The 26,519-nt window shown below is 54.7% G+C and overlaps 1 protein-coding gene across 1 annotated transcript in view; it reads right to left on the bottom strand.

The window, feature by feature from the left end:
- qars1 (glutaminyl-tRNA synthetase 1) overlaps window positions 1-26,519 on the bottom strand; it is a 110,232-nt gene that overhangs the window by 58,031 nt on the left and 25,682 nt on the right. The window contains exons 8-10 of the mRNA XM_086002183.1: window positions 9,467-9,538; window positions 6,036-6,121; window positions 5,552-5,638 (exon numbers count right to left, since the gene is read on the bottom strand). Of these exons, the coding sequence (XP_085858309.1) occupies window positions 5,552-5,638; window positions 6,036-6,121; window positions 9,467-9,538 (245 nt within the window). The remainder of the gene's footprint in view (window positions 1-5,551; window positions 5,639-6,035; window positions 6,122-9,466; window positions 9,539-26,519) is intronic.

Below are 26,519 nucleotides of genomic sequence, written 5' to 3'. Positions count from 1 at the left end.
CAGTACTGGTGGGTACAGATCTGTCGCTGTAACACTGGGGTACAGTACTGGTGGGTACAGGTCTGTCACTATAACACTGGGGTACAGTCCTGGTGGGTACAGGTCTGTTTCTGTATAACACTGGGGTACAGTACTGGTGGGTACAGGTCTGTCACTGTATAACACTGGAGTACAGTGCTAGTGGGTACAGGTCTGTCTCTGTATAACACTGGGGTACAGTACTGGTGGGTACAGGTCTGTCACGGTATAACACTGGGGTACAGTACTGGTGGGTACACGTCTGTCGCTGTATAACACTGGGGTACAGTACTGGTGGGTACGGGTCTGTCGCTGTATAACACTGGGGTACAGTACTGGTGGGTACAGGTCTGTCGCTGTATAACACTGGGGTACAGTACTGGTGGGTACGGGTCTGTCACTGTGTAACACTGGGGTACAGTACTGGTGGGTACAGGTCTGTCACGGTATAACACTGGGGTACAGTACTGGTGGGTACAGGTCTGTCACTATAACACTGGGGTACAGTACTGGTGGGTACAGGTCTGTCACTGTATAACACTGGAGTACAGTACTGGTAGGTACAGGTGCGTCACTGTATAACACTGGGGTATAGTACTGGTGGGTACGGGTCTGTCACTGTATAACACGGGTACAGGTCTGTCACTGTATAACACTGGGGTACAGTTCTGGTGGGTACAGGTCTGTCACTGTATAACACTGGGGTACAGTCCTGGTGGGTACAGGTCTGTCACTGTATAACATGGGTACAGTACTGGTGGGTACAGGTCTGTCACTAACACTGGGGTACAGTAGTGGTGGGTACAGGTCTGTCACTGTGTAACACTGGGGTACAGTACCAGTGGGTACAGGTCTGTCACTGTATAACATGGGTACAGTACTGGTGGGTACAGGTCTGTCACTGTATAACACTGGGGTACAGTGCTGGTGGGTACAGGTCTGTCACTGTATAACACTGGGGTACAGTACTGGTGGGTACAGGTCTGTCACTATAACACTGGGGTACAGTACTGGTGGGTACAGGTCTGTCACTGTGTAACACTGGGGTACAGTACTGGTGGGTACAGGTCTGTCACTGTGTAACACTGGGGTACAGTACTGGTGGGTACAGGTCTGTCACTGTATAACACGGGTACAGTACTGGTGGGTACAGGTCTGTCACTGTAACACTGGGGTACAGTACTGGTGGGTACAGGTCTGTCACTGTATAACACGGGTACAGTACTGGTGGGTACAGGTCTGTCGCTGTATAACACTGGGGTACAGTACTGGTGGGTACAGGTCTGTCACTGTATAACACTGGGGTACAGTACTGGTGGGTACAGGTCTGTCACTGTATAACACTGGGGTACAGTACTGGTGGGTACAGGTCTGTCGCTGTATAACACTGGGGTACAGTACTGGTGGGTACAGGTCTGTCACTGTATAACACTGGGGTACAGTACTGGTGGGTGCAGGTCTGTCACTGTATAACACTGGGGTACAGTACTGGTGGGTACAGGTCTGTCACTGTATAACACTGGGGTACAGTACTGGTGGGTACAGGTCTGTCACTGTATAACACTGGGGTACAGTACTGGTGGGTTCAGGTCTGTCACTGTATAACACTGGGGTACAGTACTCGTGTGTACAGGTCTGTCACTGTATAACACTGGGGTACAGTACTGGTGGGTACAGGTCTGTCACTGTATAACACTGGGGTACAGTACTGGTGGGTACAGGTCTGTCACTGTATAACACTGGGATACAGTACTGGTGGGTTCAGGTCTGTCGCTGTATAACACTGGGGTACAGTACTGGTGGGTACAGGTCTGTCACTGTATAACACTGGGATACAGTACTGGTGGGTACAGGTCTGTCACTGTATAACACTGGGGTACAGTACTGGTGGGTACAGGTCTGTCACTGTATAACACTGGGATACAGTACTGGTGGGTACAGGTCTGTCACGGTATAACACTGGGGTACAGTACTGGTGGGTACAGGTCTGTCACTGTATAACACTGGGGTACAGTACTGGTGGGTACGGGTCTGTCACTGTATAACACGGGTACAGTACTGGTGGGTACAGATCTGTCACTGTATAACACTGGGGTACAGTACTGGTGGGTACAGGTCTGTCACTGTATAACACTGGGGTACAGTCCTGGTGGGTACAGGTCTGTCACTGTATAACACTGGGGTACAGAACTGGTGGGTACGGGTCTGTCACTGTATAACACGGGTACAGTACTGGTGGGTACAGGTCTGTCACTGTATAACACTGGGGTACGGTACAGGTCTGTCACTGTATAACACTGGGGTACAGTCCTGGTGGGTACAGGTCTGTCACTGTATAACACTGGGGTACAGTACTGGTGGGTACAGGTCTGTCACTGTGTAACACTGGGGTACAGTACTGGTGGGTACAGGTCTGTCACTGTGTAACACTGGGGTACAGTACTGGTGGGTACAGGTCTGTCACTAACACTGGGGTACAGTACTGGAGGGTACACGTCTGTCACTAACACTGGGGTACAGTACTGGTGGGTACAGGTCTGTGTCACTGTGTAACACTGGGGTACAGTACTGGTGGGTACAGGTCTGTCACTGTATAACACGGGTACACGTCTGTCACTAACACGGGTACAGTACTAGTGGGTACAGGTCTGTCACTGTATAACATGGGTACAGTACTGGTGGGTACAGGTCTGTCACTGTGTAACACTGGGGTACAGTACTGGTGGGTACGGGTCTGTCACTGTATAACACTGGGGTACAGTACCGGTGGGTGCAGGTCCGTCATTGTATAACACTGGGGTACAGTACTGGTGGGTACAGGTCTGTCACTGTATAACACTGGGGTACAGTACTGGTGGGTACAGGTCTGTCACTGTATAACACTGGGGTACAGTACTGGTGGGTACAGGTCTGTCACTGCATAACACTGGGGTGCAGTACTGGTGGGTACAGGTCTGTCACTATAACACTGGGGTACAGTACTGGTGGTTACAGGTCTGTCACTGTATAACACTGGGGTACAGTACTGGTGGGTACATGTCTGTCAAAACACTGGGGAACAGTACTGGTGGGTACAGAGCTGTCGCTGTATAACACTGGGGTACTGTACTGGTGACACAGGTCTGTCTCTGTATAACACTGGGGTACAGTACTGGTGATACAGGTCTGTCACTGTATCACACTGGGGTAGAGTACTGGTGGGTACAGGTCTGTCTCTGTATAACACTGGGGTACAGTACTGGTGGGTACAGGTCTGTCACTGTATAACACTGGGGTGCAGTACTGGTGGGTACAGGTCTGTCACTATAACACTGGGGTACAGTACTGGTGGGTACAGGTCTGTCACTAACACTGGGGTACAGTACTGGTGGGTACAGGTGTGTTTCTGTATAACACTGGGGTACAGTACTGGTGGGTACAGGTCTGTCACTGTGTAACACTGGGGTACAGTACTGGTGGGTACGGGTCTGTCGCTGTATAACACTGGGGTACAGTACTGGTGGGTACAGGTCTGTCACTGTATAACACTGGGGTACAGTACTGGTGGGTACGGGTCTGTCACTGTATAACACGGGTACAGGTCTGTCACTGTATAACACTGGGGTACAGTTCTGGTGGGTACAGGTCTGTCACTGTATAACACTGGGGTACAGTCCTGGTGGGTACAGGTCTGTCACTGTATAACATGGGTACAGTACTGGTGGGTACAGGTCTGTCACTGTATAACACTGGGGTACTGTACTCGTGGGTACAGGTCTGTCACTAACACTGGGGTACAGTACTGGTGGGTATAGGTCTGTCACTATAACACTGGGGTACAGTACTGGTGGGTACAGGTCTGTCACTGTATAACACTGGAGTACAGTACTGGTAGGTACAGGTGCGTCACTGTATAACACTGGGGTATAGTACTGGTGGGTACGGGTCTGTCACTGTATAACACGGGTACAGGTCTGTCACTGTATAACACTGGGGTACAGTTCTGGTGGGTACAGGTCTGTCACTGTATAACACTGGGGTACAGTCCTGGTGGGTACAGGTCTGTCACTGTATAACATGGGTACAGTACTGGTGGGTACAGGTCTGTCACTAACACTGGGGTACAGTAGTGGTGGGTACAGGTCTGTCACTGTGTAACACTGGGGTACAGTACCAGTGGGTACAGGTCTGTCACTGTATAACATGGGTACAGTACTGGTGGGTACAGGTCTGTCACTGTATAACACTGGGGTACAGTGCTGGTGGGTACAGGTCTGTCACTGTATAACACTGGGGTACAGTACTGGTGGGTACAGGTCTGTCACTATAACACTGGGGTACAGTACTGGTGGGTACAGGTCTGTCACTGTGTAACACTGGGGTACAGTACTGGTGGGTACAGGTCTGTCACTGTGTAACACTGGGGTACAGTACTGGTGGGTACAGGTCTGTCACTGTATAACACGGGTACAGTACTGGTGGGTACAGGTCTGTCACTGTAACACTGGGGTACAGTACTGGTGGGTACAGGTCTGTCACTGTATAACACGGGTACAGTACTGGTGGGTACAGGTCTGTCGCTGTATAACACTGGGGTACAGTACTGGTGGGTACAGGTCTGTCACTGTATAACACTGGGGTACAGTACTGGTGGGTACAGGTCTGTCACTGTATAACACTGGGGTACAGTACTGGTGGGTACAGGTCTGTCGCTGTATAACACTGGGGTACAGTACTGGTGGGTACAGGTCTGTCACTGTATAACACTGGGGTACAGTACTGGTGGGTGCAGGTCTGTCACTGTATAACACTGGGGTACAGTACTGGTGGGTACAGGTCTGTCACTGTATAACACTGGGGTACAGTACTGGTGGGTACAGGTCTGTCACTGTATAACACTGGGGTACAGTACTGGTGGGTTCAGGTCTGTCACTGTATAACACTGGGGTACAGTACTCGTGGGTACAGGTCTGTCACTGTATAACACTGGGGTACAGTACTGGTGGGTACAGGTCTGTCACTGTATAACACTGGGGTACAGTACTGGTGGGTACAGGTCTGTCACTGTATAACACTGGGATACAGTACTGGTGGGTTCAGGTCTGTCGCTGTATAACACTGGGGTACAGTACTGGTGGGTACAGGTCTGTCACTGTATAACACTGGGATACAGTACTGGTGGGTACAGGTCTGTCACTGTATAACACTGGGGTACAGTACTGGTGGGTACAGGTCTGTCACTGTATAACACTGGGGTACAGTACTGGTGGGTACAGGTCTGTCACTGGGGGTGGGAGTATTTGGGGTGATGGAGAGTCACAGTTGAGGTGCAGTGATTTGCCCTATTGGTTATGGGCGCTCCCTATTGGTTATGGGCGCTCCCTATTGGTTATGGGCGCTCCCTATGGGGAATGGGCGCTCCCTATGGGGAATGGGCGCTCCCTATGGGGAATGGGCGCTCCCTATGGGGAATATCCCGTGCGGAATGCCAGTCCAATTCCCAGCACTCTCAACATGTTGTTCAGCAGAATAAGCTGTCCAGTGGAACACTCACCTTGGCGTAGCCGAAGTTGAAGTTGATGGCCTTTGCGTGGCCGATGTGGAGAATGCCATTGGGTTCTGGTGGAAATCGTGACCGTACCTGAGAAAAGGAGAGAGATTTTGAAGGAACAATAATTAATCGGCAGCCTAAAAATAAATCACAGCCATCATTCCCAACAACAAGGTATTTGTGGCCCAAATAATCCCCATCCGACAAAGAGGTCAGGATATCGGGCATGTCGGCCGGGCGGAGAGACGAACAGTGAGTGACCGGGGGGAGCGACAGTTCCAGTGGTTTCAATCTTTAGTGTTCGAAAGGTATTGCCCATTAGAAAAAGAATCATTACGGGGCCGGTCTCAGCACCTCACACCGCTTCACACACCGGGGTGCAGCACTGATGGGGAGGCACCAGGAGATGGAACAGCCCGCTATCCCAGTGAGAGGAGAGAAGCACGAGGCAAGCTCGGGAGGGGGGTGTTGAATGAAAGCCACATACCTGGCCTCCTGTAATTTCCAGATGTTTCCGCATTTGGTCCATGGTATTCGCAGTGACAGTGTATCCCTCCGTCTTAAAATTTTCACCTTAAATTAAGAAAAAAAAATTCACCACATTCCATAGTTTCAGAGACTGAACAACCTGGATCAGACCCAGATTTATAGAACGTTTGCTGTCTCTACCAAGGGTCCTATGTGACCAAACTTACCCACAAACCTGGCACTAAAACTGGCAATCAGATGCAGTACCAGAGAACTAGAGGTACACAGCACAGGAGGCGGCCATTCGGCTCATCGTGTGTGTGCCGACTCTTTGCTAGAGCAATCCCAAACTAATCCCAATGTCCCGCTCGCTCCCCATTGCCCTGTATCAATCCCAAACTAATCCCACTGCCCCGCTCTCTCCCCATAGCCCTGTATCAATCCCAAACTAATCCCACTGTCCCACACTCTCCCCATAGCCCTGTATCAATCCCAAACTAATCCCACTGCCCCGCTCTCCCCCCATAGCCCAGTATCAATCCCAAACAGTTCCCACTGCCCTGCTCTCACCCCGATAGCCCTGTATGAATTCCAAACTATTCCCATTGCCCCGCTCTCCCCATAGCCCTGTATCAATCCCAAACAAATCCCACTGCCCCGCTCTCTCCCCATAGCCCTGTATGAATTCCAAACTATTCCCACTGCCCCGCTCTCTCCCCATAGCCCTGTATCAATCCCAAACAAATCCCACTGCCCCGCTCTCTCCCCATAGCCCTGTATGAATTCCAAACTATTCCCACTGCCCCGCTCTCTCCCCATAGCCCTGTATCAGTCCCAAACTAATCCCACTGCCTTGCTCGCAAAAGGCTAGCATGCAGGTACAGCAAGTAATTAGGAAGGCAAATGGAATGTTGGCCTTTACTGTAAGGGGGATGGAATATAAAATTAGGGAAGTCCTGCTACAACTGTACAGGGCATTGGCGAGACCACACCTGGAGTACTGCGTACAGTTTTGGTCTCCTTATTTAAGGAGGGATATACTTGCATTGGAGGCAGTTTAGAGAAGGTTCACGAGGTTGATTCCGGAGATGAAGGGATGTCTTATGAGGAAAGGTTGAGCAGGTTGGGCCGATACTCATTGGAGTTTAGAAGAATGAGAGGGGATCTTATTGAAACATAAAAGATTCTGAGGGGGCTTGACAGGGTGGATGCTGAGAGGATGTTTCTCCTCGTGGGGGAATCTAGAACTAGGGGGCATAGTTTCAGAATAAGGGGTCGGCCATTTAGGACTGAGATGAGGAGGAATTTCTTCACTCAGAGGGCGGTGAATCTTTGGAATTCTCTGCCCCAGAGGGCTGTGGAGGCTCAGTCGTTGAGTATATTCAAGACAGAGATCGATATATTTTTGATATTAAGGGAATCCAGGGATATGAGGATACAGGAAACTGTGTGTTATCCGGAGGCTAAATGTCCGGCAAGCTCGAGCCACCGGCAAAAATCAGGAGCCGTTTCGTTAGGTTTCTTTTCTTTGCGTTGCTTTTTTCTCAACAGTCAAGCTCTGCAAGGTCTGTAGCTAAGCAACAGCTTCAGCTAGAGACGCTTGCTGACTGTTTAGAAGCTGTTGCTAAGCAACAGGGTTTGTTGATTCACACGGAGCTGAAAATCTCCGTATGTTTCAACATCAGCGCTGGTGTGTCCGGCAGTTTTGAGGGAACGGCAACAGCTCGGTCCAGTCTGTGCCGGATAGCACAACGTTTCCTGTAGTGCAGGAAAGTGGAGTTGAGGTCGATGATCAGCCATGATCTTATTGAATGGCGGAGCAGGCTCGAGGGGCCGAATGGCCGACTCCTGCTCCTATTTCTGATAGCCAAGTTCCGCACCCATGAGGACGGCCTCAACCGGGATCTTGGGTTCATGTCACGCTACATGTAACCCCACCTGATGTAGGGTCATCCAGACTCGAGTTGTCGTTGGCTTGTTCTCTCTACACAGAAGCGGCCAGACCTGCTGTGATTTCCAGCAAAAAAAAATTTTGTCTGTTTTTTTGTTTTTCCATACAGACCCCAGCATCTGCAACATTTGACCCCATCTCATCGTTCTTTGATGTAATGTTTTCCTGACTGACCTGTTTGGACACCATTCACACCTTTGATTGCTGTGATTATCTCTCTGCCGAGGTGTGATAAATGGCAGTTAGAAAGATTACCTGTAAACATCTGACATTATTCTCTGACTATATAAGTTGTGTCTTTATGCATCTCTCCACTTCACCTGATGAAGGAGCAGCGCTCCGAAAGCTTGTGATTTCAAATAAAGCTGTTGGACTATAACCTGGTGTTGTGTGACTTCTTACACCTATTTCTTAAGTTCTTATTCTCTCCCAATAGCCATAATTATGCAAGGGGGAGACAATAAAACCATGAGGCAGGGCTGCTGCCCTGGTCCCGATGCAGTGCCCCGTGATGGAGCAGGTGTGTGAGTGTGCAGCGAGGATAGGAAGGGGCACGGCTGTGATGAGAGTGGACTGTTTGTGACCATTCATGGTCCAGTCGGCTCCCACAGGAGTGAACACCAGCCAGATCGCCCCCTGCGGGAAGGAGGCTGAGAAAAGCAGGGAGATAAAGGAATGTCAGCTGTCCCTTGTGTTTCTGCTCCCACTCTGAATTCACTGACCTTGCTTTGGCCCTCCTGCATACAGGCACAACAGAAATAGATCCTGGGGAGGGTCGGTAGCAGAGTTTCATGTTCTACCCTGCAGTGTATATTGAAAGTGATTTGTGTGCTGGACGCACTGACTTTGTGAATGACAAACTGCTCCACTGCCCAGCCTGGCTGCCAGGAAGCCTGTCTTCAGTGTAAGAGAGAGACTTGTGTTTCTCCAGCGCCTTTCACAACCTCAGGACATCCCAAAGCTCTTTACAGCCAATGAAGTATTTTTGAAGTGTAGTCACTGTTGCAGATCAGACACAGCTTTGTACGATTATGTGAGGCTCAAACCTTTCCATTTAAAAAAAGACAGAGACTGTCCCTTTGATCTTTGATGAGATATTCCAACAGTCGGTCTGTAGCTGGCCCCGGGGGGTTTCTTTGTTTTGAATAAAAAGAGGCTTCGCTCGTGTCCTTTGTTCCCCCGGATTCAGGCTCGCCGGGCCACTAAACCACGCCGAGGCCGCTAAACCGCACCGCTAAACCACGCCGGGGCTGCTAAACCGCACCGCTAAACCACGCCGGGGCCGCTAAACCGCACCGCTAAACCACGCCGGGGCCGCTAAACCGCACCGCTAAACCACGCCGGGGTCGCTAAACCGCACCGCTAAACCACGCCGGGGCCGCTAAACCGCACTGCTAAACCACGCCGAGGCCGCTAAACCGCACCGCTAAACCACGCCGGGGCCGCTAAACCGCACCGCTAAACCACGCCGGGGCCGCAGTCTGGACACAACTACTCACCGGGCTGGTGGAACTTCATTGCCTCTCCACGCAGCTGTTCCATGAGAGAGGCCGACTCCAGCTTCACCTCACCTGCAGGGAAAGAGAGGAGGAAAAGCAAACCTTTATACTTCAGGCCAGTTTAGTTATAATAATGTTACTGACATTGGAACAGGAGGAGGCCACGCAGCCCCTCCAGCCTGTTCTGCCATTCTATTCGATCACGGCTGATCTGTATCTTAACTCCATTTACCCACCTTGGTTCCACAACCCTTAATACCCTTATCCAACAAAAATCAATCAATCTCATTTAAAAAATTTTCAATTGACCCCCAGCCTCAACAGCTCTCTGGGAGAGAGAGTTCCAGATTCCCACCACCCTTTGTGTGAAGAAGTGCTTCCTGACATCACCCCTGAACGGCCTGGCTCTAATTTTAAGATTCTGCCCCCTTGTTCTGGACTCCCCCCACCAGAGGAAATAGTTTCTCTCTATCCACCCGATCAACTCCTTTAATCATCTTAAACACCTCAATTAGATCACCCCTTAATCTTCTAAACTCGAGGGATTACAAGCAAAGTCTGTGCAGCCTTTAATCATCTTAAATCACTGACACTAAACTAGTTTCAGTAATAAGCTGAAGCGCTTCTAGATTTGTTTACTGCCTAGAACCTTATTTCAGTTACACTGTACATGTAAAAACACATTTTCTGTAAAGACTGACTTCCTTCGAGCAGTTGTTCAGACATTAGGACGGGGCCCAGGTATAATGTCAATTCTTGCAGCAGGTCCCAGGAGTCTGCCAATGTTTGCACCAGTGCCCCATACAGAAAAATCTGAAAACGATTGGGGCCAAGCGCGAACAGAGAGAAGAATGATGAATTCTAGAAATCGGAACTAAAAAGAGAACATACTGGAAAGACCCAGCGGTCTGATTCTGAAAGAGACGTCGGGCGAACATTTTGGTTGCAGACTAATTCTGATGAAGCTTCCACCTGAAACGTTAACTTCTTTAAAGTTTGTTCTTGGGATGTGGGCAGTCAGCATTTATAGCTCACCCCTAGTTGCCCCGAGGCATGGTGGTGGGCCATCTCCTTGAACCGCAGTTGTCCGTGTGGTGATGGCGTTAGGGAGTTCCAGGATTTTGACCCCACGACCATGAAGGAACGGCGAGTCAGGATGGTGTGTGACTCAGAGGTGATGGGTGTTCCCACAGCATTGCTGCCCTTGTCCTGCTAGGTGGTGGAGGTCACAGGCTCGGGAGGTGCTGCTGAAGTGACCTTGCGAAGCTGCTGGTAAACACTGCAGCCACGATGAAGTGGGTGTGTATTAAGCTCAGAGGCAGGGGTGCTGATTTATTGAACTGCTCTGACCCCTCGTCCAGCTCCTCGAGTGTTGTTGGAGCTGCACTCATCCAGGCAAGTGGAGAGTATTCCATCACACTCCTGACTTGAGCCTTGTAGGTGGTGAAGAGGCTTGGAGGGGTCAGGAGATGATCTACCCAGAGTACCCAGCCTCTGCCCTGCTCTTGCAGCCAGTGTTGATGTGGCTGGTCAGGACGTTGATGGTGCAGGGGCTATGGCAATGGATGGTGCCGTTGAACGTCATGGGGGGATGGTCATCGCCTGGCACTGACCTGGTGCGAATACTATCTGCCATTTGTACCAGACTGACCTGTTTCACGGTCCTGTGATATTGGCCGGAATTTGCGGTTTTGCCTCCGTCCTGTGGCCTGAGCCAGTGAAGTGACCCAGCTGTTAGCAGCTGGCCGCAGAGCCCAGGTGCCCCCTGGTGGCCGTGTCTGCAAACTGCTGGCCACAGCAAAGCCTCTTCATGCTGTTTCTTTTTTAAAAAGCTAATTTCTCTGCAGTTGCCGAGTTATGTTACAAAGAAAGATTTCCCATCAATAAGAACGAACCCCACTGTATATACTTATAGAGGAGTTCCTCGGCCCAACCAGCATAAGGTCAGGAGTGCGGCTGTCCGCTGATGACTGCTCTGTACCCAAGTCCTGCCACAGAGCAGTCATCAGAGGACAGCCGCACTCCTGACCTTATGATGGAGGGAAGGTCATTGATGAAGCAGCTGAAGATGGTTGGGCCGAGGAACTCCTCTATAAATATATACAGTGGGGTTCGTTCTTGTTGATGGGAAATCTTTCTTTGTAACATAACTTGGCAACTGCAGAGAAATTAGCTTTTTAAAAAAGAAACAGCATGAAGAGGCTTTGCTGTGGCCAGCAGTTTGCAGACACGGCCACCAGGGGGCACCTGGGCTCTGCGGCCAGCTGCTAACAGTTGGGTCACTTCACTGGCTCAGGCCACAGGACGGAGGCAAAACCGCAAATTCCGGCCAATATCACAGGACCGTGAAACAGGTCAGTCTGGTACAAACCCCCAGCAGCCCCTGGAGTGTTTACGCCGTCATTCATCATCGCACATGTGGATGGACTGAGAGGGCTGGCAATGGAACCTAAAATATCGAAAAGGATAACATTTGCAGGGCTGTGGGGAAAGAGCGAGGGAGTGGGACTAATTGGAGAGCTCTTTCAAAGAACCGGCACAGGCACAATGGGCCAAATGGCCTCCTCCTGTGCTGTATCATTCTGTGATTAAGTATCTGTCCTAAGAGTCTCTGAGGCAATATCTCAACATTAGCAGTCACGAATGAGTTATGGACGGACTGACAAGTGCCCATATTATGATTATTCATCTATTTGCACACAAGCAAAGTGGCTGCAATTGCTTAAATAAAAAGATAGGGTTTGGCAGAAACGGTTATCTATCGAGCCCAGCTTGTATCTAATGTCGATCCTGTCGTTCCCCTCGGCTCCGTTAGGTGGGGCTGTGCAGGAGCTGCTGTGTGTTTAACACAATGCACCTCGGAGAACAAGTTTGAATATTGATGAAGCCTTGCCGTCGTACAGTGAAAGCACAGGGTTGGCTCCGGAGGCAACTCGAACACAGGCTGATGTCCCAACAGAAACTCGCACCCTAGTGGTTGCTGGAAGTACAGCAAGATGCCAGAGACTGTAATGCAGTCTTTAGGATTATGAAGGGGGATTCGATAGGGTAGACGTAGAGAGGAGATTTCCTCTAGTCCAAAACTTGGGGCCATATAGGATAGTCACTAATAAATCCAATAGGAAATTCAGGAGAAACTTCTTTCCCCAGAGAGTGGTGAGAATGTGGAACTCGCTACCACAGGGAGTGGTTGAGGTGAATAGTATCGATGTATTTAAGGGGAAGCTGCATAAACACGTGAGGGAGAAAGGAATAGAAGGATACGCTGATGGGGTGAGATGAAGAGGGTGGGAGGAGGCTCCTGTGGAGCAGAAACACCGGCACGGAGCAGTTGGGCCGAATGGCCTGTTTCTGTGTGGTAAAATCCGATGTAATTCGACATAATCTTAGTAACTCAAGAATCACTCCAGATGAAACCAATCCAGAAAGCTATTTACGTTAATAAAAATCTATTTAAAAAAACGCATTTTCTCCCCTCTCCTCCTGAAGACAACTAGCATTTATATAGCACCTTTATTTTAATAAAACATCCCAAGGTGCTGCACAGGAGCGATTATCAAACAGAATTTGACACCGAGCCACAGAAGGAGATGTTAGGACAGGTGACCAAAAGCTTGGCCAAAGAGGTAGGTTTTAAGGAGCCTCTTAAACGAGGAAGGAGGGGAGAGAGGTGGAGAGGTTTAGGGAGGGAATTGCAGAGCTTTGGGCCCAGGCAGCTGAAGGCACGGCCACCAATGGTGGAGCGATAAAAGGATAGGAACAGGAGGAGGCCATTCAGCCCCTCGAGCCTGTCCCGCCATTCAATGAGATCGTGGCTTATCTGCGACCTAAATCCATCCACCTGCCTTGGCTCCATATCCCTTAATCCCTCAATCCCCTCGTCCAACAAAAATCTATCATTCTCAGATTTACAATTATTAATCGAGCTCGCGTGCCGCCCTGTTCTGTAAATGTCTCTCCAACTGTAAGCAGCTAAAACCCGCTGACCCAATCGAGAAAACTGCGGGGCTTCAAAATAAAATTATTCCAGCTAATTAAACACCAAATTCCTGGAAGAGAAATAACAGGAGCCCTTCCCTTCCAGCCCTCTACAATCAGAGCGCCACAATTCAGTCTGACACTCCAGACAAGGACACAGTTAATGAAACCACGGGACCCGCTCCTCAATAACCGTGCAATTAATGGGGGGAAAAGTCCGAAATTACCGAGTGTTTTTAAAGAGTGAAAGGTTCCTCAGAGACATTGGCAATTGAGGATTAAACCCATCACCTGATGGGGGCGATGCACAGACTGACACTGCTCAAAATCAGCTGTAATCAAACATCTCACTCGCTTCATCAGGGCTAAGCTCACCTCCGGAGAGCCAAACTGAGAAACGACAGCACCAGCAGCCAAGGCCACCCAGAACAGCAGGCAATCTCAGAGAGCACATACAGTCAGGCCTCACAGCAATAAACACAACTCGAGGTTTCTTATTTACAAACCTCCCATTCCACAGATACGTTACCCCTTGTCCAGGCTGAAACTCGAATACTGCCTGCAGAGGAGAGTAAACCTCTCCTTCCTACTACTGTCGGAAGGAAAGAGAGAGAGAGAACGAAAAGGATAGATGATAGATATTAGTGTAACACTCCCAGAAATCCCCAGCACACTGTGGGATGAAAGGTGTGTGGGGAGAGGGCAGCTTAAGCCTGATAAAGTGCGAGTGCTTTTCCGTGCTAATTGGCCAGTAACAAGCACTTTTATTTCCAAATGACTGTTTCTCTGGAGAAAGTGGTGTGAGGGGCAATAACTGATTACAAGCTTCGCTGATTATAATTATTCTCAATATGTAACTTGATGGTGTTTGCTGATCATGTTGTGTTTCATGTTTCTATTTAAGTGTAAATGATATTACTGGTTTTAGTTTTAGAAGTCTCCCTCTGATCCATGTGGAACATCTGCCTATTTGAATGGGGCTGCAATCCAGAAACAGATTACTGCAATCCTTGTGGATACGCAACTCCACAAGGGCAGATTACCAGAAAGGAGGGAACAAGGATCATTCATGCCAACTGCTGCTAAACATTGAAAGTGACAGAGAGCGCAAAACTGCTTTCTAAAACTGACATATTTGAACCCCCAGACACTGATTGACCAGGTGAAGCCCCTGCCCCTTGGGCTGGTGGATGATACACGGGTCGCCCTCATTTGTTTTTGGGTGCGTGGCCCCTTTAACGAGCTGCGTGGCCCATTCAAATTTCCGCACATGCGCAGTTTTTCCGGCTGCGCGGGACCTCCAGACCGCTGTGTGGCCGTGCAGCTTAAAGGGAACGTTGGTCATCATACACACTGGATGTCCTAGCTTCCTCTGCAATTCAAACAGCCTCTGCTCAGGCACAAACAGATATCCGACGTGACAGCCCGCAGCCGGTGGAGCAGCACTGCATCACATCACAACGGAGGCCAGAATGCTCAGTACGTACAGCCAGCAGGTGAGACAACAGGCTACTGCAGCAAGGCCGCAAACTCCACCTGCCCACTGTGGGGGCAAACTGTGCCTGGGGAGAGGGTGGGGGGGAAACAGTGCCTGGGGGGAGAGTGGAGGAAACTGTGCCTGGGGAGAGACTGGGGGCAAACTGTGCCCGGGGAGAGGGTGGGGCAAACTGTGCCTGGGGAGAGGGTGGGGGCAAACTGTGCCTGGGGAGAGGGTGGGGGCAAACTGTGCCCGGGGAGAGACTGGGGGCAAACTGTGCCTGGGGAGAGGGTGGGGGCAAACTGTGCCCGGGGAGAGACTGGGGGCAAACTGTGCCCGGGGAGAGACTGGGGGCAAACTGTGCCTGGGGAGAGGGTGGGGGCAAACTGTGCCTGGGGAGAGGGTGGGGGCAAACTGTGCCTGGGGAGAGACTGGGGGCAAACTGTGCCCGGGGAGAGACTGGGGGCAAACTGTGCCTGGGGAGAGACTGGGGGCAAACTGTGCCCGAGGAGAGACTGGGGGCAAACTGTGCCTGGGGAGAGACTGGGGGCAAACTGTGCCTGGGGAGAGACTGGGGGCAAACTGTGCCTGGGGAGAGACTGGGGGCAAACTGTGCCTGGGGAGAGACTGGGGGCAAACTGTGCCTGGGGAGAGGGTGGGGGCAAACTGTGCCTGGGGAGAGACTGGGGGCAAACTGTGCCTGGGGAGAGACTGGGGGCAAACTGTGCCTGGGGAGAGACTGGGGGCAAACTGTGCCTGGGGAGAGACTGGGGGCAAACTGTGCCTGGGGAGAGGGTGGGGGCAAACTGTGCCTGGGGAGAGACTGGGGGCAAACTGTGCCTGGGGAGAGACTGGGGGCAAACTGTGCCTGGGGAGAGACTGGGGGCAAACTGTGCCTGGGGAGAGGGTGGGGGCAAACTGTGCCTGGGGAGAGACTGGGGGCAAACTGTGCCCGGGGAGAGACTGGGGGCAAACTGTGCCTGGGGAGAGGGTGGGGGCAAACTGTGCCTGGGGAGAGGGTGGGGGCAAACTGTGCCCGGGGAGAGACTGGGGGCAAACTGTGCCTGGGGAGAGACTGGGGGCAAACTGTGCCTGGGGAGAGACTGGGGGCAAACTGTGCCTGGGGAGAGACTGGGGGCAAACTGTGCCTGGGGAGAGGGTGGGGGCAAACTGTGCCTGGGGAAAGGGTGGGGGCAAACTGTGCCTGGGGAGAGACTGGGGGCAAACTGTGCCTGGGGAGAGACTGGGGGCAAACTGTGCCTGGGGAGAGACTGGGGGCAAACTGTGCCTGGGGAGAGGGTGGGGGCAAACTGTGCCTGGGGAGAGGGTGGGGGCAAACTGTGCCTGGGGAGAGACTGGGGGCAAACTGTGCCTGGGGAGAGACTGGGGGCAAACTGTGCCTGGGGAGAGACTGGGGGCAAACTGTGCCTGGGGAGAGGGTGGGGGCAAACTGTGCCTGGGGAGAGGGTGGGGGCAAACTGTGCCTGGGGAGAGGGTGGGGGCAAACTGTGCCCGGGGAGAGGGTGGGGGCAAACTGTGCCTGGGGAGAGACTGGGGGCAAACTGTGCCTGGGGAGAGACTGGGGGCAAACTGTGCCTGGGGAGAGGGTGGGGGCAAACTGTGCCTGGGGAGAGACTGGGGGCAAACTGTGCCTGGGGAGAGACTGGGGGCAAACTGTGCCCGGGGAGAGACTGGGGGCAAACTGTGCCTGGGGAAAGACTGGGGGCAAACTGTGCCTGGGGAGAGACTGGGGGCAAACTGTGCCTGGGGAGAGACTGGGGGCAAACTGTGCCTGGGGAGAGACTGGGGGCAAACTGTGCCTGGGGAGAGGGTGGGGGCAAACTGTGCCTGGGGAGAGACTGGGGGCAAACTGTGCCCGGGGAGAGACTGGGGGGGAAACTGTGCCTGGGGAGAGGGTGGGGGCAAACTGTGCCTGGGGAGAGACTGGGGGCAAACTGTGCCTGGGGAGAGACTGTGGGCAAACAGTGCCTGGGGAGAGACTGGGGGCAAACTGTGCCTGGGGAGAGACTGGGGGGGAAACTGTGCCTGGGGAGAGGGTGGGGGCAAACTGTGCCTGGGGAGAGACTGGGGGCAAACTGTGCCTGGGGAGAGACTGTGGGCAAACAGTGCCTGGGAGAGACTGGGGGCAAACTGTGCCTGGGGAGAGACTGGGGGCAAACTGTGCCTGGGGAGAGACTGGGGGCAAACTGTGCCTGGGGAGAGACTGGGGGCAAACTGTGCCTGGGGAGAGACTGGGGGCAAACTGTGCCTGGGGAGAGACTGGGGCAAACTGTGCCTGGGGAGAGACTGGGGGCAAACTGTGCCTGGGGAGAGACTGAGGGCAAACTGTGCCTGGGGAGAGACTGGGGGCAAACTGTGCCTGGGGAGAGACTGAGGGCAAACTGTGCCTGGAGAGAGGGTGGGGGCAAACTGTGCCTGGGGAGAGACTGGGGGCAAACTGTGCCCGGGGAGAGACTGGGGGCAAACTGTGCCTGGAGAGAGGGTGGGGGCAAACTGTGCCTGGGGAGAGACTGGGGGCAAACTGTGCCTGGAGAGAGGGTGGGGGCAAACTGTGCCTGGGGAGAGACTGGGGGCAAACTGTGCCCGGGGAGAGACTGGGGGCAAACTGTGCCTGGGGAGAGACTGGGGGCAAACTGTGCCTGGGGAGAGACTGGGGGCAAACTGTGCCTGGAGAGAGGGTGGGGGCAAACTGTGCCTGGGGAGAGACTGGGGGCAAACTGTGCCCGGGGAGAGACTGGGGGCAAACTGTGCCCGGGGAGAGACTGGGGCAAACTGTGCCTGGGGAGAGACTGGGGCAAACTGTGCCTGGGGAGAGACTGGGGGCAAACTGTGCCTGGGGAGAGACTGGGGCAAACTGTGCCTGGGGAGAGACTGGGGGCAAACTGTGCCTGGGGAGAGACTGGGGGCAAACTGTGCCTGGGGAGAGACTGGGGGCAAACTGTGCCTGGGGAGAGACTGGGGCAAACTGTGCCTGGGGAGAGACTGGGGGCAAACTGTGCCTGGGGAGAGACTGAGGGCAAACTGTGCCTGGGGAGAGGGTGGGGGCAAACTGTGCCTGGGGAGAGGGTGGGTGCAAACTGTGCCTGGGGAGAGACTGGGGGCAAACTGTGCCTGGGGAGAGACTGGGGGCAAACTGTGCCTGGGGAGAGACTGAGGGCAAACTGTGCCTGGGGAGAGGGTGGGTGCAAACTGTGCCTGGGGAGAGACTGGGGGCAAACTGTGCCTGGGGAGAGACTGGGGGCAAACTGTGCCTGGGGAGAGGGTGGGGGCAAACTGTGCCTGGGGAGAGACTGGGGGCAAACTGTGCCTGGGGAGAGACTGGGGGCAAACTGTGCCCGGGGGAGAGGGTGGGGGCAAACTGTGCCTGGGGAGAGGGTGGGGGCAAACTGTGCCTGGGGAGAGACTGGGGGCATACTGTGCCTGGGGAGAGACTGGGGGCAAACTGTGCCTCGGGAGAGACTGGGGGCAAACTGTGCCTGGGGAGAGACTGGGGGCAAACTGTGCCTGGGGAGAGACTGGGGGCAAACTGTGCCTGGGGAGAGACTGGGGGCAAACTGTGCCTGGGGAGAGGGTGGGGGCAAACTGTGCCTGGGGAGAGACTGGGGGCAAACTGTGCCCGGGGAGAGACTGGGGGCAAACTGTGCCCGGGGAGAGACTGGGGGCAAACTGTGCCTGGGGAGAGACTGGGGGCAAACTGTGCCTGGGGAGAGACTGGGGCAAACTGTGCCTGGGGAGAGACTGGGGGCAAACTGTGCCTGGGGAGAGACTGGGGGCAAACTGTGCCTGGGGCAACTGTGCCTGGGAGAGACTGGGGCAAACTGTGCCTGGGAGAGACCTGGGGGCAAACTGTGCCTGGGGAGAGACTGGGGGCAAACTGTGCCTGGGGAGAGACTGGGGGCAAACTGTGCCTGGGGAGAGGGTGGGGGCAAACTGTGCCTGGGGAGAGACTGGGGGCAAACTGTGCCCTGGGAGAGACTGGGGGAAACTGTGCCCGGGGAGAGACTGGGGGCAAACTGTGCCTGGGGAGAGACTGGGGGCAAACTGTGCCTGGGGAGAGACTGGGGCAAACTGTGCCTGGGGAGAGACTGGGGGCAAACTGTGCCTGGGGAGAGACTGGGGGCAAACTGTGCCTGGGGAGAGACTGAGGGCAAACTGTGCCTGGGGAGAGGGTGGGTGCAAACTGTGCCTGGGGAGAGGGTGGGGGCAAACTGTGCCCGGGAGAGACTGGGGGCAAACTGTGCCTGGGGAGAGACTGGGGGCAAACTGTGCCTGGGAGAGACTGGGGGCAAACTGTGCCTGGGGAGAGACTGAGGGCAAACTGTGCCTGGGGAGAGGGTGGGTGCAAACTGTGCCTGGGGAGAGGGTGGGTGCAAACTGTGCCTGGGGAGAGACTGGGGGCAAACTGTGCCCGGGGAGAGACTGGGGGCAAACTGTGCCTGGAGAGAGACTGAGGGCAAACTGTGCCTGGGGAGAGGGTGGGTGCAAACTGTGCCTGGGGAGAGACTGGGGGCAAACTGTGCCTGGGGAGAGACTGGGGGCAAACTGTGCCTGGGGAGAGGGTGGGGGCAAACTGTGCTTGGGAGAGACTGGGGCAAACTGTGCCTGGGGAGAGACTGGGGCAAACTGTGCCTGGGGAGAGACTGGGGGCAAACTGTGGCTGGGGAGAGACTGGGGGCAAACTGTGCCTGGGGAGAGACTGGGGGCAAACTGTGCCTGGGGAGAGACTGGGGGCAAACTGTGCCTGGGGAGAGACTGGGGGCAAACTGTGCCTGGGGAGAGGGTGGGGGCAAACTGTGCCTGGGGAGAGACTGGGGGCAAACTGTGCCCGGGGAGAGACTGGGGGCAAACTGTGCCTGGGAGAGACTGGGGGCAAACTGTGCCTGGGGAGAGACTGGGGGCAAACTGTGCCTGGGGAGAGGGTGGGGGCAAACTGTGCCTGGGGAGAGACTGGGGGCAAACTGTGCCTGGGGAGAGACTGGGGGCAAACTGTGCCTGGGGAGAGACTGGGGGCAAACTGTGCCTGGGGGAGACTGGGGGCAAACTGTGCCTGGGGAGAGACTGGGGGCAAACTGTGCCTGGGGGGAGACTGGGGGCAAACTGTGCCTGGAGAGAGACTGAGGGCAAACTGTGCCTGGGGAGAGGGTGGGTGCAAACTGTGCCTGGGGAGAGACTGGGGGCAAACTGTGCCTGGGGAGAGACTGGGGGCAAACTGTGCCTGGGGAGAGGGTGGGGGCAAACTGTGCTTGGGGAGAGACTGGGGGCAAACTGTGCCTGGGGAGAGACTGGGGGCAAACTGTGCCTGGGGAGAGACTGGGGGCAAACTGTGGCTGGGGAGAGACTGGGGCAAACTGTGCCTGGGGAGAGACTGGGGGCAAACTGTGGCTGGGGAGAGACTGGGGGCAAACTGTGCCTGGGGAGAGACTGGGGGCAAACTGTGCCTGGGGAGAGACTGGGGGCAAACTGTGCCCGGGGAGAGACTGGGGGCAAACTGTGCCTGGAGAGAGACTGAGGGCAAACTGTGCCTGGGGAGAGGGTGGGTGCAAACTGTGCCTGGGGAGAGACTGGGGGCAAACTGTGCCTGGGGAGAGACTGGGGGCAAACTGTGCCTGGGGAGAGGGTGGGGGCAAACTGTGCTTGGGGAGAGACTGGGGGCAAACTGTGCCTGGGGAGAGACTGGGGGCAAACTGTGCCTGGGGAGAGACTGGGGGCAAACTGTGGCTGGGGAGAGACTGGGGGCAAACTGTGCCTGGGGAGAGACTGGGGGCAAACTGTGCCTGGGGAGAGACTGGGGGCAAACTGTGCCTGGGGAGAGACTGGGGGCAAACTGTGCCTGGGGAGAGGGTGGGGGCAAACTGTGCCTGGGGAGAGACTGGGGGCAAACTGTGCCCGGGGAGAGACTGGGGGCAAACTGTGCCTGGGAGAGACTGGGGCAAACTGTGCCTGGGGAGAGACTGGGGGCAAACTGTGCCTGGGGAGAGGGTGGGGCAAACTGTGCCTGGGGAGAGACTGGGGGCAAACTGTGCCTGGGGAGAGACTGGGGCAAACTGTGCCTGGGGAGAGACTGGGGGCAAACTGTGCCTGGGGGAGACTGGGGGCAAACTGTGCCTGGGGAGAGACTGGGGGCAAACTGTGCCTGGGGGGAGACTGGGGGCAAACTGTGCCTGGGGAGAGACTGAGGGCAAACTGTGCCTGGGGAGAGACTGGGGGCAAACTGTGCCTGGGGAGAGACTGGGGGCAAACTGTGCCTGGGGAGAGACTGGGGGCAAACTGTGCCTGGGGAGAGACTGGGGGCAAACTGTGCCTGGGGAGAGACTGGGGCAAACTGTGCCTGGGGAGAGGGTGGGGGCAAACTGTGCCTGGGGAGAGACTGGGGGCAAACTGTGCCTGGGGAGAGACTGGGGGCAAACTGTGCCTGGGGAGAGACTGGGGGCAAACTGTGCCTGGGGAGAGACTGGGGGCAAACTGTGCCTGGGGAGAGACTGGGGGCAAACTGTGCCTGGGGAGAGGGTGGGGGCAAACTGTGCCTGGGGAGAGACTGGGGGCAAACTGTGCCTGGGGAGAGACTGGGGGCAAACTGTGCCTGGGGAGAGACTGGGGGCAAACTGTGCCTGGGGAGAGACTGGGGGCAAACTGTGCCTGGGGGAGACTGGGGCAAACTGTGCCTGGGGAGAGACTGAGGGCAAACTGTGCCTGGGGAGTGACTGGGGGCAAACTGTGCCTGGGGAGAGACTGGGGGCAAACTGTGCCTGGGAGAGACTGGGGGCAAACTGTGCCTGGGGAGAGGGTGGGGGCAAACTGTGCCTGGGGAGAGACTGGGGGCAAACTGTGCCTGGGGAGAGACTGGGGGCAAACTGTGCCTGGGAGAGACTGGGGGCAAACTGTGCCTGGGGAGAGACTGGGGCAAACTGTGCCTGGGGGGAGACTGGGGGCAAACTGTGCCTGGGGAGAGACTGAGGGCAAACTGTGCCTGGGGAGAGACTGGGGCAAACTGTGCCTGGGGGAGACTGGGGGCAAACTGTGACTGGGGAGAGACTGGGGGCAAACTGTGCCTGGGGAGAGACTGGGGGCAAACTGTGCCTGGGGAGAGACTGGGGGCAAACTGTGCCTGGGGAGAGACTGGGGGCAAACTGTGCCTGGGGAGAGACTGGGGGCAAACTGTGCCTGGGGAGAGACTGGGGGCAAACTGTGCCTGGGGAGAGACTGGGGGCAAACTGTGCCTGGGGAGAGACTGGGGGCAAACTGTGCCTGGGGAGAGACTGGGGGCAAACTGTGCCTGGGGAGAGACTGAGGGCAAACTGTGCCTGGGGAGAGGGTGGGTGCAAACTGTGCCTGGGAGAGGGGGGCAAACTGTGCCTGGGGAGAGACTGGGGGCAAACTGTGCCTGGGGAGAGACTGGGGCAAACTGTGCCTGCGGAGAGACTGGGGGCAAACTGTGCCTGGGGAGAGACTGGGGGCAAACTGTGCCTGGGGAGAGACTGGGGGCAAACTGTGCCTGGGGAGAGACTGGGGGCAAACTGTGCCTGGGGAGAGACTGAGGGCAAACTGTGCCTGGGGAGAGGTGGGTGCAAACTGTGCCTGGGGAGAGACTGGGGGCAAACTGTGCCTGGGGAGAGACTGGGGCAAACTGTGCCTGGGGAGAGGGTGGGGGCAAACTGTGCCTGGGGAGAGACTGGGGCAAACTGTGCCTGGGGAGAGACTGGGGGCAAACTGTGCCTGGGGAGAGGGTGGGGGCAAACTGTGCCTGGGGAGAGACTGGGGCATACTGTGCCTGGGAGAGACTGGGGGCAAACTGTGCTGGGGAGAGACTGGGGCAAACTGTGCCTGGGGAGAGACTGGGGGCAAACTGTGCCTGGGGAGAGACTGGGGGCAAACTGTGCCTGGGGAGAGACTGGGGGCAAACTGTGCCTGGGGAGAGGGTGGGGGCAAACTGTGCCTGGGGAGAGACTGGGGCAAACTGTGCCTGGGGAGAGACTGGGGCAAACTGTGCCTGGGGAGAGACTGGGGCAAACTGTGCCTGGGGAGAGACTGGGGGCAAACTGTGCCTGGGGAGAGGGTGGGGGCAAACTGTGCCTGGGGAGAGACTGGGGGCAAACTGTGCCTGGGGAGAGACTGGGGCAAACTGTGCCTGGGGAGAGACTGGGGGCAAACTGTGCCTGGGGGAGACTGGGGGGCAACTGTGCCTGGGGAGAGACTGGGGCAAACTGTGCCTGGGGGAGACTGGGGCAAACTGTGCCTGGGAGAGACTGAGGGCAAACTGTGCCTGGGGAGAGACTGGGGCAAACTGTGCCTGGGGAGAGACTGGGGGCAAACTGTGCCTGGGGAGAGACTGGGGGCAAACTGTGCCTGGGGAGAGACTGGGGGCAAACTGTGCTGGGGAGCCTGGAGGAGGGGGCAAACTGTGCCTGGGGAGAGACTGGGGCAAACTGTGCCTGGGGAGAGACTGGGGGCAAACTGTGCCTGGGGAGAGACTGGGGGCAAACTGTGCCTGGGGAGAGACTGGGGGCAAACTGTGCCTGGGGAGAGACTGGGGCAAACTGTGCCTGGGGAGAGACTGGGGGCAAACTGTGCCTGGGGAGAGACTGGGGCAAACTGTGCCTGGGGAGAGACTGGGGGCAAACTGTGCCTGGGGAGAGACTGGGGGCAAACTGTGCCTGGGGAGAGACTGGGGGCAAACTGTGCCTGGGGAGAGACTGGGGCAAACTGTGCCTGGGGAGAGACTGGGGGCAAACTGTGCCTGGGGAGAGACTGGGGGCAAACTGTGCCTGGGGAGAGACTGGGGGCAAACTGTGCCTGGGGAGAGACTGGGGCAAACTGTGCCTGGGGAGAGACTGGGGGCAAACTGTGCCTGGGGAGAGACTGGGGGCAAACTGTGCCTGGGGAGAGACTGGGGCAAACTGTGCCTGGGAAGAGACTGGGGGCAAACTGTGCCTGGGGAGAGACCTGGGACTGTGCCTGGGGAAGAGACTGGGGCAAACTGTGCCTGGGGAGAGACTGGGGGCAAACTGTGCCCGGGGAGAGGGTGGGGGCAAACTGTGCCTGGGGAGAGACTGGGGGCAAACTGTGCCCGGGGAGAGACTGGGGGCAAACTGTGCCTGGGGAGAGGGTGGGGGCAAACTGTGCCTGGGGAGAGGGTGGGGGCAAACTCCAGCTAAAGTTTCTTTCCTTTTTTTAAGGGATGGACAGTAAGACGATGGTTCTCTACACATTCAGGGTCTGTGAAAGGTAGAGGGAAGATGGACCCCTTCGCCTGTGTTTGCAAGTGCGGCAGAAGGAGGCCGGACTGTGCTGCATCGGAGATTCCCGGGAGCGGGTCCCAGTTACACACAGACATTTGTCCAGTGCAACCGCTTCCAGATGTAGTTGGAATCTCCAGTTGTAGTTTCCTAGAATAATGAGTGGGTTGCGTTCCAATAGCCACTTGATTCAACTCTCCCAGGACCCTCCAAAATGACCTGCAGGTTAAGACTAATATAGTGCTACTGAAATGTCTCCGTGCTAATTGTGGCAGGACTCCCCGGGACTCCAGCAGCAGAGGCGATCTACAGCAACTTTTTCCAACCACTTGCCTCTGCTTCGCTCCTAAAGGCACCAACTCTTCAAGGTTTGGTTCCAGACACGCGCCAAGTGTGAGCCGAGGCAGCGAGTGCGAAGGCAGTTTGACCGAGGGGGGGCATCAAAACCAAAACAGATCCGATCCTCCCCCAATATCCACAGACGCACCTTACAGCAGAGCTCGCTGATAGCAATCAGGAGCGGGAGCCCCGGCTGGTTCCCCCCTTTCTCTCAAGGGGGCTGAAGTCATTCTATAATTGTATAAAGCTCTGGATAGCCCCCTCTGGCACACTGCATTCAGTCTGGGCACCTCGCGTCAAGGAGGATATAGAGGCCCTGGAGGGGGGAGCAGCGCAGGTTCACCAGAATGATCCCGGGGCTAAAAGAGATAAATTATGAGGTCAGGTTGCACAGACTAGGCTTGTGATCCTGAGTTTAAGAACATAAGAAATAGGAGCAGGAGTCGGCCATTCGAGCCTGCTCCGCCATTCAATGAGATCATGGCTGATCTTCTGCTTCAACTCCATTCACCGGCCCTATCGCCATATCCCTCGATGCCCTCACTAGTCAGAAATCTATCGGCTTCTGTTTTGAATATACCCAATGACTGAGCCTCCACAGCCCTCTGGGGTAGAGAATTCCAACGATTCACCACCCTGTGTGAACAAATTTCTTCTTATCTCAGTCCTGAATGGCCTACCCTTTATCCTGAGGCTGTGGCCCCTGGTTCTAGACTCCCCAGCCAAGGGAAACATTCTCCCAGCATCCCCCCTATCAAGCCCTGTAATAATTTTGTATGCTTCAATAAGATCCCCTCTCATTCTTCTGAATTCAAGAGAATACAGGCCTAGTTTACTCAATCTCTTCTCATACGACAGTCCCGCCATCCCAGGAATCAATCTCGTGAACCTTCGTTGCACTTCCTCTATGGCAAGTATATCCTTCCTTAGGCAAGGAGACCAAAAGTGTACACAGTACTCCAGGTGTGGTCTCACCAAGGCCCTATATAATTGAAGTAAGACTTCTTTACTCCTGTACTCAAATCCTCTTGTAATGAAGGCCAGCATACCATTTGCCTTCCTAATGGCTTGCTGCACCTGCACATTCACTTTCAGTGACTCATGTACAAGGACACCCAGGTCCCTTTGAGCATCTGCATTCCCCAATCTTGCACCATTTAGGAAATACTCTGCCTTTCTGTTTTTCTACCAAAGTGGATAACTTCACATTTATCCACATTATATTCCATCTGCCATGTTCTCGCCCACTCACTGAGCCTGTCGAGATCCCCTTGAAGCCTCTTCACATCCTCTTCACAACTGACACTGCCACCTAGCTTTGTGTCAACAACAAATTTGGAATTCTTACATTTAGTCCCCTCATCCAAATCATTGATACAGGTAGACTATCCTTTATCCGAAAACCTCGGGACCAGCCGTGTTTCGGTTTTAGGAAAATTTCGGATTTCGGAAGGTGCGCGAAAACACTTCGGTTTTCAGAGGTAATTCGGTTTTCGGGAGTGCGGATAAAGGATACACTATCCCTTATCCGAAAGGGTGGGATAAATAACGACTATAAATACTGTAGTTACAGGGATAAATACTGTAGTACAGTTTATTTGTAAGGAAAACATTCAGTAAAACTTCAAAAATGCTACACTATCCCTTATCCGGCTAGGCCTGTAAGTCGTGCGCCACTCTGGTCATGTCGTGCGCACGACTTACGCTGACCGAAAAAACCTTTGGTTTTTAGAGGGTTTCTGTTTTCGGAAGTCCGGATAAAGGGTAGTCTACCTGTATAGTGAATAGCTGGGGCCCAAGCACCGATCCTTGCGGTACCCCACTAGTCACAGCCTGCCATCCTGAAAAAGACCCGTTTATCCCTACTCTTTGTTTTCTGTCTGTTAACCAATTCTCAATCCATGCTAGTATATTACTCCCAATTCCATGTGCCCTAATTTTGTTCACCAACCTCTTGTGTGGGACCTTATCGAAAGCCTTCTGAAAATCCAGATACACCACATCT

The sequence above is a fragment of the Somniosus microcephalus genome, chromosome 11, assembly GCF_052327205.1.
Source record: "Somniosus microcephalus isolate GS21.2 chromosome 11, FLI_Smic_1.0, whole genome shotgun sequence".
Lineage (NCBI taxonomy): Eukaryota > Metazoa > Chordata > Chondrichthyes > Squaliformes > Somniosidae > Somniosus > Somniosus microcephalus.
The sequence above is the reverse complement of the archived record's forward strand: the minus strand, read 5'-3'. Positions and strand labels throughout refer to the sequence as shown.